At 41.4% G+C, this 13483-nt stretch overlaps 1 protein-coding gene across 1 annotated transcript; it reads left to right on the top strand.

Moving 5' to 3' along the window:
* The first annotated feature begins 136 nt into the window (after positions 1-136).
* LOC136428122 (ATP-dependent Clp protease ATP-binding subunit clpX-like, mitochondrial) lies at positions 137-13436 on the top strand. The gene is made up of 12 exons (XM_066417421.1): positions 137-534; positions 5313-5564; positions 5916-6055; positions 6257-6455; positions 7370-7543; positions 8347-8511; positions 8702-8790; positions 9191-9355; positions 9622-9921; positions 10483-10575; positions 11269-11375; positions 11698-13436. Exons 1-12 carry the CDS (start codon positions 462-464, stop codon positions 11762-11764), a joined length of 1824 nt encoding a protein of 607 aa, XP_066273518.1. The 5' UTR covers positions 137-461; the 3' UTR covers positions 11765-13436.
* The last annotated feature ends 47 nt before the right edge of the window (positions 13437-13483 follow it).

Raw genomic sequence — 13483 nt, 5'->3', positions numbered from 1 at the left:
TCTACCCGTGCATGCGCGACATCTAGCGATGTAATATAGTATCACAGGCAAAATGTGCTTACGTGCGAAGTGCATTATGACTCTGACCGCATGGCGGCGCTTCCAACAATGCCGAGAGTTACGCCATTGTACGTAGTGCGCATGCCCTCGTCAGAATTTAGGTAAGCAAACATGGCTGGCCGTCTTGTCGCCTGACCTTCTGTGTTTTGTAACGAGTTTTCCGCTTCGTCACGGAGTGTTTCCCGAGTTTGGCCCGATGCAATGAGTGAGAGGTCATTAATGTAACACCAGAGTCCAACCAGTCACCAACAACCTGGAAGAAATCCTCGTGTATTGTATGTAAAGTCCGGAGTAAGATTCCTGGCTCTTGTGTTGTTCCCAGTTTCCGACAAGAAGACGATTTTCCCCAGTGTTTTCGGGGTCTGTACATCCGTATTTTGGACAGGACTGCTTCCTTCAACATGCCAGGAGGACTCAGGTTTTCATACCGTCCGTTGAGACGGATTCTTTGGGTGGCCAGACCACAGAAAACAGGTGAGGAAACAACAGGATGTGTATTTTGTTTGAGAAGCATTTCTTTGAAGCGAACCATATCGGGAGCTTGATTGCGTAAGCCTTTTGTGATACGTGTGGAAAAATAGAAGGAAATGCACTGAAATTCTAGCCCCAAAGTATAGCTTCTGTCTTCTAACATAACATAATGTGATATAACCACCATCAGCAACACTCGGCTGTGTTGACTTGTTATACAATAGCATAATCGTCAACAGTAGTGCAGTTGAGTATGGAGCTTCATGCAATTCCATAATTTGCTGCTATAATTTTTTTCCAAAGAAGGAAACCCCCCCACAATTTTGAAACCTCAAATCTGCAAATATTCCTTCTTTATTCCAGTAATAGTGACATGAGTGATGCCGATTGTCTTGTGAATATATAACAATTTCCCGTCCTGCTCTGGCCCTGTCCTCTTTACCAGGTCATATAATTTGGAACCTAAGAGTGACCTATGGCCCAGGCCAGGGCTGGTCACGCCTTGTTCACGTGCACAGTACAGGTGTGATGTTTTGGTTTAAGGTTCACCTGTTGCCCCAACATGAACTTTGAACCTTTCATTTTTGTATGCATTTCTCATGTAGTAAAACACTCGAAGTATAAAATTTCCTTGTCCAACTTGGTTTGATGATATCTCCAACAATGTGGGGTGTCAATCGTAAACTTAAGTTATAAATTAGTTTTACTCGAGTGTAGTCAGGACTGGAGTACCATTGGTGTCCTTGGGACGGACTAGATTTGCTCCTTTACAGTAACTGCTTGAACTTCAGTCTGGACTAAAGTGTATCTGTATATGATAGATGAACTGCTAGGCATTGTCCTCGGGATTGTTATTGCATCTGTTGTGATAAATTGAAATTCTACCACTGTAAAATTCTTTCCTGTAGACAGTCAAATCATCAATCATCTCAAATGTGAGACAAGGAAATCAAGCAATTCAAAGTAAACAAGCTGTTATTCAGTATGATGCACTCGTGTCTGTAGAGACTACTGTAGAGAGTAGCTACATGTATCAGCATGACAAAGACAAAACAGGTTTGTTTATGAAAGAGGAAGAAACAGGTCCTTCGGGGTTCTGTCTTTGTTGTGGTAGAGTCTAAGATAGACTCTATACCATGTGTACAGATCACTGGTGTGATAAATATAATAGTGATGGCATGCTGTTATATCCAGACTAGGGTGACTTGATGATCTAGTCATGTTCATCACGAGCTGAAAAGATTCCGTATGCTCCAAGTCCAACAGCCTCATTTCCAGGGATATTTGGGGTTGGACTGGACAGTATATCATACGAACACATCAATCGAACACATGAGGGCTAACAACTACACATGTGACCAGCAGCACGGATTTTCCAAGGGCAAATCAACTATTACAAATCTTTTAGAGGCACTGGATGTTTGGACTGAGGCGCTTAGTCACGGTTTACCAGTTGATGTCATATTTCTAGACTACGCAAAAGCCTTTGACACGGTTCCTCACACGAGATTGCTAAGGAAAGTTGAGTCATTAGGCATTAAGGGTGCGCTACTTCACTGGATAAAGAACTTCCTCACATGCAGAAGGCAGAGAGTCTCAGTAAATGGAAACACGTCAAGTTGGAAGCCAGTAACCAGCGGCGTTCCGCAAGGAAGTGTACTTGGTCCACTCCTTTTTACGATCTTCATTAGCGATATTCAAGATGAGCTCCACAACTTTGTTTCCCTTTTCGCTGACGATACAAAAATCTATGCAGCAAACTATGAGTGCGGGAATGACAACCATTCGACTTGCTTACAAGCTGACCTGGACATCTTACATTTGTGGTCATTCAGGATGCAAATGAAATTCCACCCAGATAAATGCAAAGTAATGCATCTCGGGAGGGGGAACCAAGGACACAAATACAATCTAGCTGACGAGAAAGGAGAAGTACACATACTGGAAAGCACACGGGAGGAAAAGGACCTTGGAGTATTGATTGACGACAAATTGAACTTCAGTACACACATGCAGACTCAAGTAACAAAGGCAAACAGGGTACTAGGAGTTATAAAACATACGTTTAAATATCTCGACATGGACACATTCCTGCTACTCTATAAGAGCCTAGTGAGACCACATTTAGAGTATGCAACTGTGATCTGGAGTCCCAAGACCAAGAGAGACTGTGATTTAGTAGAAAGGGTCCAGAGAAGAGCCACACGTGTAGTGGAATCTATCTCACACCTCCCGTATCCAGAGAGACTCAAAGCGCTACAACTCCCTACCCTTTTATTCCGACGACAACGAGCAGATATGATTATGATGTACAAAATTGCACATGGGTTGGTGAGCTTGAGGACGGACAGTCATTGCAACATATGCGACAGAGCTATGTTCACTCCTAGCTACGCCAAAAATACCAGAGGTCATCCTTATAAGTATCAAATTCAAGATGCCAGAGGACCTAGAACAAACTTCTTCCCGTCGAGATGTACACCCACGTGGAATGGTCTCTCTGCGAGAACAGTCAGCAGCAGTACAGTCAATACTTTTAAAGGAAGACTGAAGGAAGAATGGAAGCACCACCCATTCCAGTACCAGTATACCTTCTCGTACTAACCACATGAGCCATGAGGGAAGGACGTTTGGAAGGAAGGAAGGAAGGAAGGAAGGACGGAAAGAAGGAAGGAAGGAAGGAAGGAAGGAAGGAAGGACGGAAAGAAGGAAGGAAGGAAGGAAGGAAGGAATGAAGGAATGAAGGAAGGAAGCTTATACCCTGCGCCATCTACATATCGAATCTACCAGCCTCATTACCCGACAAGGGTACCTACCGGCTGATGCAAGGTGAATATGCAAGGTGAATATAATTGGAGCCTGGAGGTACTGTCTTTTGTTGCGTTATGAAATGGAAGAATCCATGAAACACATGCGGGGGACACTGTTGTGCTGGGCTGAAAGGTTGACCTAGTTCTGTGCTGGGATGATGAAATACTGGTCAGTTTGGGATTTCCATTACTGGTATTACTGTCTGACGCTGTCCTTTGGCAGACGACCTTGTTTTTATGCTCTGGTCACAAGGGAAAACAGCATAAAAACATCATCAAATCAATGACGTCAAGTATCAAAGTCATATGTTATATAGTATACATGTGCCATATGGCAGCTCTGTGTTTGTTAAAGATATATTTAACTCACTGATGTCAGTGGAAAAACAAAGGTACCAGTGTACAATTACTACAAAGTTGGGAGCCGTAACATGATAAACAGTGGACGTCATCAGGAATATGTAGATCTATATGTATGTTATTATTACAACATTAACCTATGTGCAGGGCTTGAAATACTGGGTGCATGTGCACTAGATATTTTTGTATGCTATAGTATAGGGTAAAGGTACTATTGTACACTAGTATACTTGAAATGTAAGTATCTGAAAAGGCAATACATGTATAACCTTTCGTTAATTTGATGTACAGCATTACTTGTTTGAAATTTTGAAGTTAGCTATAGAATTACAGATCAAAGTTCTTAAGAGCGTCAAACTTTGTAGTTATGTTTTACTGACATTCAACTGTAATTCATGTGTACCCAAAATTCTTTCTGTGCACCCAATTTTTTATGTGCTCCAGGGCAGCTACTCCCAAAAATGAATTTCAAGCCCTGACCTACTTTTCCAAAGGGCTTTGTGACAGTTTTATGGGGTAACAGGGGTCAGAGTTGTAAGGGGCACATATGTAACCTTCAGACTGTACAGACCCTGTCCTTTCTGAAATATCTACTATTAAGTAAATGTTAAGACTGCTTTTCAGATATTGTCCAAACTACTGTAAATACTAGATATACTAGTTTGTTAAGCTTTGAGTTTGACTACTGAGTCAATTTTAGTTGGTTTTCCTAGTTGTTTGACCATGGCATTACAGAGTCATATCTGATATTACATGGTAGCAACCCTATGTCCTACTCAGGGTACAAGGTAAGCTGAAGGCCATGGGGCCAGGGGGCTATGGTGGAACAAAGTATAGCACTTAGTCTTTTCCAGTGAGATAGATTATCAGTTGTCCAACAGTCATGTTACCGGTGCCTGTTTCTTTCTGCATTAGTCATATGAGTTTTATGACAACTTTTTGCCCCTGGGTATTGATGGAAAACCATGCACGTAGTGTTTTGCTTTGTGTATGCACAAATTGTTTTTTTTTTAAATCTCACATAATCTGATATATACATTTAGTGGTCAGGCTATCATCACATGAGCAAGTGATAAGAGATTGAAATTAAATGTAGAAATAGGAATATCGTGAATACCATGTCTATTTTGCTACATTTATGAAGGTCCAGTTAAACAATATTTAAAGACAATTCAATCTCTACAACTGGATAAGATTCCCAAGTGATGCTGAATAGAAGTGCTAGATGTTACTCAAAACGTCTGGAAGTAAGCTCCGAATCTTATCCAGTTTAGATGATTGAATTGTCGTTAAAAATGTCTATTTTGCCCTCCTTGTATCATCAATACCTCATGCTATGAGTTGGTGTTCTTGACCATTAATGTGATAGTAGATAATGTGTTGAATGTGTTTTACATGACGGATACGTCTTCTATAATCTGTTGCCTTTTCCTGTGTGTCCCCAGCAACATTAAGAATATGTACCCACCAGCCGTCCATGCTGCATCAATACTTCATGTATAGTTGGCGTTCTTGACCATTAGTGTGATACTCACTGATCATAGTAGATAATGTGTTGTACATAAGGGATATGTCTGCTATAATCTGTTGCCTTTTCCTGTGTGTCCCCAGCAACATTAAGAATATGTACCCACCAGCCATCCATGCTGCTCGCTGTGTGTGTGCCCAAGCGGATGTTCTCGCTGTCTGCCGCTGGGTTCAGAAGCGGCGGGGCCAGCAAGGATGGCTCGGGGGACGGGGGAAGGGAACCAACCAACGGCAACAACAAGGGGAGCAGTGGGGACAAGAATGGGGGGGACAAGAAAGGACAACTGTGCTGTCCGAAATGTGGAGATCCATGCACACACGTGGAGACATTCGTCTGTAAGTCAAACTTGAAATATTATTCCTGTCTGCTTGACGACTTTTGGAATATTGTCAGTGATTTTTACTAATTTGAAAGGATTTTTACTGCATATTTGGACGGAGGAAAATTTGTAGTTCTGATTTTGTATGATAAGTCAAAGTCAATGCTAGAGATGAACTGCAATAAATACTTTTGGAGCCGCAAAGGTAAAGCACTTGGGCGCCAAGATCAGACATTTTTGCTAATACTGATTTTGAATTACCTGTACTGCCCTTAGAATTATTTTCATCGTCTTGTTTAAAGAATCCTTGATTAGTGCAAAAAGTGATCTTGAAGTAACAATTTGTTTTTTTTTAAATTTCCCCCAGCTTCTACTCGGTTTGTGAAGTGTGAAAAGTGCCACCACTTTTTTGTGGTTCTGTCAGAGATGGACTCTAAGAAAAGCCTGAAGGAACAAACTGCTGAGAGACAAGGCAAGACAAAGAAGCCACCACCTGCACCGAAAAAGGTATTATGGACGTACAATCAAACTTAACGTTTAGGTGGATTCTACTACATGAATATCTGTAACTTGATTTCAGATATGGCCATGTTCTGGAGTTGATTTAAAGGGGGAAATGTTCTGTGTGTTCCTGACCCTTTCGCAGAAAAAAAACTTATCCCATTGTATATTTTACATTTACTACAAGTTGTAATTTCTTCGAACCAGATCTTTGAATACCTGGACAAGTACGTGATTGGCCAGGACCAAGCTAAGAAGGTGTTATCTGTGGCCGTGTACAACCACTACAAGAGGATCTTCACCACGTCGCCCGCCCCCGCCAGCACGGGGCCCACGGTACGAGCTCAGGGCGTCGACTCAATAGACCGACAGTCAGGAAACACCCAGGCTACCTTCACTCCCAGAGGTCGGTGTTGTGTAGTCTTTGTCAACAGTACATGTTTCTGCCGTAATGCGACAAGATCATTCAGGGCTGAATTTTAAAGAGAGAATACTTTGAGCTGTAGTATGTTAGTTTGACATGCTGGAGGTTTGTCATGTTTGACTCTGTAGAAGGTTGAGCTCTGACTATACTAAATACTGTAAATTCATTTATTTTCGCATTGACTTAATTTCACAGTAGAAAGGAAAAAAAGGTTTTTGCAGTGTCTTGATTTTCTGGTTAAAACAATTCTGTAGTACCATAGTAATACATAAGAAATGCATATTTACAGTGGCATAATTCTGCAGTGGAGAGGTCACATAGACTACTGCAAACATTTCAAGATTTACAGTACATAAGTGCTTTTTAGCAAATGAAAAATCTTTGCTTGATGTTGGGTTAGGAGGAGGACTTCATGTTGGGTTAGGGGGAGGACTCTTTGCAACAATTTATTGTATAAGTAGAGTCATTCTGTAATTGATGTCAGAAAGACATTGTGTTTATACATTGCCAGTTCACATTGCAGGGTTCTCGCCAGGGCATTTGAGTGTTGGGGGCCCCTATGCTGTGATTTTGGCCCCTATTCTGTGTTTCAACCAGCGTAGGGGGTAATGTTCTGTTGTTTTGATGCAAAAGTATAAAACTTTGGCTTTATGTCACAAACTTTAGCCCTCAGAATGCAGGAAAGTGCAGTCTTTGAGAGTTTTAAAGTTCAAAATTTCCAGGGGTAGGATGCCCCGGACCCCCCTAAAATATTTCTGCCTGCAGCCCTCATCCTCACACCTGTAGTGCTCGTCATGCGGCTTTGCCGCGCAAAGATGCCCCTACCCTGTGAAAAAATCCTGGTGAGAACACTGCGATTTTATCTCTATAAAATCTCTTCCCCCTGCTGTTTGCAGAACTGCTGCAGATAGCAGGTATCAGCCATGGCAGCGCCCTGGGGCCCAACCTGCACCAGCAGACACCTCCTCCTGAACAGGAGAAACGCTCCGCCAGCGACATCCTGGACGCCACGTCAGAGGAGATCCGTCTGGAGAAGAGCAACATCCTACTGTTAGGACCCACAGGGTCAGGTAAGGGACACAGAGTTTGTTTGTTTGTTGATTGCATACCTGGTAAACCGCCTTTTGTGTAACATACCAGGTTTGTACTGAACAGAGCAAGCTGCATATCCGGACAGATTTATTTCATCCATTCACACCGAGAAGGACCCCTACGCTTATCGATAAGTTTGGTGGGCTCTTTTATGTGCTGGATGTGTGACTCTCCTCAAACATGGGACCTCCATTTATTATTTAACGTACTATTCATATTAGAGGGATGCCCCAAAGCAAAGCTAGGTACACATTTTCACTTGCAATTGACTGAAGTTAGGTTAGATTCCAGGGTTTCAGGGACATTTGTCCTATGATTTTTTTCTTCTTGTTGCTGGCTGGAAAGTTTTTAATTGATCTTTGAATTTTGTGAGGGATAAGATTTCTCTGATTTCAAGTTATCTTTCAGCCATCATTAACCGATGGTGAAAGATTTCAAGAGATCTGAATTAAATCATTCTTTAAAAGTAAAAAAGTTGCCTTGCATTGGAAAATGGTCTGGCTGTGCTTGCTAAGTAAGGGTAAATCAGATTGCATCAAATTTGTTTTAAGCTTCTCCCTGCTGCCTAACTCTGTAACCAATAGGGAATTGGGTGCCAAATGGCTACTTCAGTGTGCTAAAGGTTAAAAGTACAAGCAAGAACTTAGCCACATTTTTGTATTTCTTTATCAGGAAAGACCCTACTTGCTCAGACCCTTGCAAGATGTCTGGACGTGCTTGTGTTAAATGTGTTTAAAAGTACAAGCAAGAACTGAGCCACATTTTTGTATTTCTTTATCAGGAAAGACCCTGCTGGCTCAGACCCTTGCGAGATGTCTGGACGTGCCGTTTGCCATCTGTGACTGCACCACTCTGACACAGGCTGGCTACGTGGGGGAAGACATCGAGTCTGTCATCGCTAAGCTCCTGGCTGATGCTAACTACAATGTAGACAAGGCACAACAAGGTCAGACTAAGGATGTGTTCTCTGGTCCAGTCACTGCATATGGGCAAAGATATTATGACATGCAAAAATCTACCTTTTCAACAATCTACAGTCTTTGGAAATAGCTTTAAATGTACAGAAGTTGGCACATCTGTTACCGTTTTCTGAGTGTGACATAAACACATTGTCCTGACTGTTTCCTCTCTCACAGGTATTGTATTCCTGGACGAGGTTGACAAGATCGGGAGTGTTCCTGGGATCCACCAACTCAGGGATGTAGGAGGGGAGGGGGTGCAGCAGGTTGGGAGTACTTCCTCTTGTTTCTATAAATCTTGCTTTTGCTTTTGCTTTTCAGTTAAAGTTAGTTTAAGTCCTTCCCAGACCACATTATGCATAGGGTGGTGCAAATCTCCGTTTCAATTAAGCCCTTGGGCCACACGATTTTGTACAGTCAGTACAGCAAGTTGCTAGTCCACTGGTAGTGGTGTATGTTCAACTGCCGTGCTTTTATTTTCCAAATGCTGAGTGCTAGACAGAGAAAGCAGTATGTACCATTTTGAAAGTCTTTAGTAGGACATGGCTGGGGATTGAACTCATGACCTGCTGAATGCAAGGTACTCACTTGGCCATTGCACTGGTTACACTGTATTTGAAAGGATTGGCCCAATTTGAATGTTTGGTCCTTTCTTGTTGGTGACAGGGTCTGCTGAAGCTGCTAGAGGGAACCGTGGTGAATGTTCCCGAGCGGAACACAAGAAAGCTGCGAGGGGAGAGCGTACCAGTGGACACAACCAACATCTTGTTTGTAGCGTCTGGAGCGTTCAATGGGCTGGACAGAATCATCAGCAGGAGACGGCATGAGAAGGTACGACCCGCGCCTGGATGGGATTTATGTGTCACTACATGTCACTAGACTAAGTAGAGGAACCTTGCTGGTTATTGCAATGTACATTTGAAGGTTAACTATCAAGTTGATTTCAAGTATGAAAGGGCCTTTTATGAATCTATGTAAAATGTTGTTCTGTTAACAAAGTCTTCTTCGGCAATTGCTCTTTTGCCCAAACAAGTAAGAATTGCATGTGTTAAATTCTTGATGTCTGTATGTTTGACTTCCTTTTATACCATACACAGTACCTTGGTTTTGGTGCTCCTGCTAATATCAGCCCTGGCAGACGTGCAGCCACAGCCTCAGGTGTCCAGAGCTTGACGGAGGGAACCAATGCAGAACTAGATAACGAGGAGAAGGACACTCTATTGGCCCACGTGCAGGCACGCGACCTGATTGAGTTTGGCATGATCCCGGAGTTTGTTGGGAGGCTTCCCGTGGTGGTGGCGTTACAGAGCCTGAGTCAGGCCATGTTGGTCAGGATCCTGACCCAGCCCAGGAACGCTCTCATCCCTCAGTACCAGGCACTGTTCCAGATGGACAAGGTAAGGCTCGGTTTGGGGAGATAGGGAGGAGTTGTTCTACTGAAGCAGTTGTTACCATTTGTAGTGTAACTTTCCTTACAATCTTAGTTTGGCACTAGGTGCATGTCACACAGTCTTGTCCAATATTTTGGAAGAACTTTATTGCGTGACAATTGTAACAGGTACAATGTTTGGCAACTTGTACATATAATGTATGGCAACTTGTACATATATGATAGTTTACCTATTGCTAATATCTAAGCATTATAAAGAACTAATCTACTTTATGAATAACAGTAACAATCTAACTATGCAAACTAATACTTGAGAATAGTATGTTGATAACAGTATGCTGCATCAGGAAATTGTATAACATTGTCTCATTTTTGCATAGAGTTGGAAATGAATTGGACTACATATGATGTCAGTATGTAGAATCCTGCCAACAGCACTGTAGTAGTTAGACCAGACAAACCACTATGTATTTGTGCATCATCCAAACGTGTCTCCATACAGATTGATCCATATGAGTGTTGCTTAAGCAGGGTCCTTACAAAATGCACTTTGACCACTGTTACACAGGTTCAGTTGGAAGTGTCTGATGATGCGCTAGAAGCCATCGCGCAGCTGGCTCTGGAGAGGAAGACAGGCGCCAGGGGACTCAGGGCCATCATGGTCAGTCAACTTCACATCCATTCAACTCCAAGCCATGGCATGACATTGTGTTGTGTTGGCATAATGGTTAGGTTGTTTGCTCCAGAGGTCCTGGGTTCGAATCCCCTGACATGCCACTGATGTTGTGCCATTGGGAAATGCACTTTACATGACTTTCCTCACTCCACACAAATGTAAAAATGGGTACCTGACTTCTGTTTGGGAGGTAAAAGGTGGTGGAAAGAAGAATGGGCTCCACCTTCCAATACCATACCTTAGGCTCCACCTTCCAATACCATACCTTAGGCTCAGTGTATAACAACCCACTATCCCTATGGCCTCAAAAAAGGCAATGGGGAGACTAACTCCAATCTGAACATCAGTTAGCATGGGTCTTAACAGATATACCTGCAGTGCTGACATGACTGGGCAGCTGAAATGCACCTACCACACGCTATATTACAAATAGCTTCAACCAGTTACAGCCCCATGAATAATGGCCCAGGAGTAACAGTTGTGTGCAGTTCCCAATTTGTACTACTTAATGTAGAATTCCCGCAGCACATACATTCCAATAATGTTCAGGCAAGAATGTGTGAATATCAACCACATAGAGAGTTCTTGTTATACAGTAAGAACTAACCAAGTGGTAACGCTTACCTTTAAGACATCCAGACATTGTAATGTAATTTGATTGTATTTTTTTCTTTTTAGGAAACTCTCCTGCTGGATCCCATGTTTGAGGTGCCTGGTTCAGATATAGTTGGGGTCAGACTTGAAAAGGAAGTGATTTTGGGAGAGAAGCCAGCACAATATTTCAGGTATGCCACTTAAACGTAGTTAACTTCCTAAGTAGTCACATATGTATTAACTTTGTATCAGTGCTGTCCTTTAAAAGTTTCATTTGTGTCATGTATTGTATTGAAATTTGGTTGAGTAGCCAGACCTGTTTTTGACTTTTTGAATACGTAACATGGTTATTGCAGTAAAATTGATACTACATGTAGTTCTTAACTCTATTCTTAATTTCACTACATAGAAGTTAATTTTTACTTGGTACGTGGAAAATAAGAAGATCGTACACATCAAAGAAACTGTCAGTCAGTATTTGACTAATGAATTCGTGATCACTCCATTTTTCAGGGCCCCACCTTCGGAGTTTGAATATGAAGGAGAAGATGATGAAAAGCTTCAAGCCCACAACCCTTAGGACAATCCAGCCTCGTAGGTCAACACTTAAAACTTGCAGACTGTAACATGGAAGAAACATTGTATAAAGCCTTACCAACTCATACAAGTATGACAAAAACTTTCTAGTTAAGGTGAAATGGTACTGGTTACAAGCTGTAAGGTATCCCTGTGTGTATAGCACAGGATCCTATTATTCTGCAAGGTTACATGTCAAAAGCTGAAAGGACTTGGGTGGCGGCCTGCGGCCCATTTTAGATTCCCTGCGAGGTGAAAAAGATGTGGCTGAAAAGAATGATCCTGGAGCAATAATCGCACAAAAACTTTATAGTGTGTAGTTTATTACAAGGGATATGTCTATCCCAGGTAATACAACTTATGGCGAGGGCAGTTACACAAAAGTGTGCTCTTACTCTTAGATAACTGATTTTTCATCATATGAGCAGGCAACTTTACTCGTACTAAGAAGGAAGGGAAGAAACTTTTAGCAAGGGTTGGTGGCTTTTAAGTTTCCAGTGGTGTAGGGGAATGCCTAGTGAAGGCAGGTGTAAAATTTGGGATTTATGGAGATGATGTTTTGTTTTGTTTGAAAATTTATTATGTTTTGGGACTTTAAAAGACTGTTTCACGCAGTGATGTTTCATCAAGGATAACCCAGAGGCCATTCGATTATTAATAAGTGAACCATGGGTACTTTCATTTATGTTTTTAAATGTGCAAATAGAGTCTATAAAACAGTCAGTGTTCAAACTGAGATGCTAAAAGGCAAGTGCATGCTCAAAGCCTATAACTGGTCAAAAGAAGAAGACTTTGATACCTGTACAAAATGTTTTGTTACCCTACTTTTGTACAAGTATAACACACAACTTTGTACTTCAAGATGTACTACAGTGTAAAGTTACAGGAAATACTTCCTAATAGATAGCCTACCTTGGAAACAAACTAAAATAGTATCTGTACAGAAACAACTGCCTTTTCTACAAGCGACAGAAAGGTAGCTAACATGAATTTGAATGTGCGCTCATTTTTGTGACCTTTTTTCCTTCTTGTCCAGCAGATTTGGATGTTGTGTTTCACACTTGTGGGTATGGTTTTTGATTGTGCGATATAATACAGCTGGGATGAATATTATGAAGAAACATGTAACATTAGTTGTATCAGCACCAGCCGAAAAAACCCAAAGCTGTTTGTCTACATTTTCTGTCTGCAGTTTTAATAGACACTGCAAAGTAAGCCACATGAATACCGTCTTGTACAGCATCGTTAATTACTTGTATAGTGGGAGTGAAATTATTTTGAGGAGTCTTATGCCAGTACCACCTTATGTTATCTCCTAGGTTTGTCATATAATAGTGATATTGATATGATCAGCATGATGGTACATGTTCATCTAGTGAACAGGTTTTTAAAACTTGGTAAACTTATTTGTGTTGCCACATGGCCAACAACCAATCATCTGAAAACATATTAATTACTAATTAATTTCTAAGGACTAGAAATACCTTTATTTCCATTTTATGACATATAGACATTGTTTTTTTGTTATTAAAGTATACGTGGTATCTGTAATAAAGTCACATATTTAGAATTACTAGAATTTTTGTGGGGGATAGTCAGATACAGAAAATTCTGGTCTATAAAAGTGATTTGCAAGATGGTGTAGAATAAATGTACATGTATGGTACGAATTCCAAGGTCCTGCTTCTTTTTTACTCATTCAATACGTTGGTATAAGCTGATG

This window comes from Branchiostoma lanceolatum, chromosome 2, assembly GCF_035083965.1.
Source record: "Branchiostoma lanceolatum isolate klBraLanc5 chromosome 2, klBraLanc5.hap2, whole genome shotgun sequence".
NCBI lineage: Eukaryota > Metazoa > Chordata > Leptocardii > Amphioxiformes > Branchiostomatidae > Branchiostoma > Branchiostoma lanceolatum.
Note: the sequence above shows the minus strand (reverse complement) of the source record. Positions and strands in the feature narration are given on the sequence as shown.

Bases quoted from the DNA above. Each gene is read 5' to 3' on its own strand.
- LOC136428122 (XM_066417421.1), top strand. From the start codon at position 462: ATGCCAGGAGGACTCAGGTTTTCATACCGTCCGTTGAGACGGATTCTT. The intron at 8,791-9,190 runs GTTGGGAGTACT...TGTTGGTGACAG, and splicing joins GAGGGGAGGGGGTGCAGCAG to GGTCTGCTGAAGCTGCTAGA. The intron at 9,356-9,621 runs GTACGACCCGCG...TACCATACACAG, and splicing joins GCAGGAGACGGCATGAGAAG to TACCTTGGTTTTGGTGCTCC.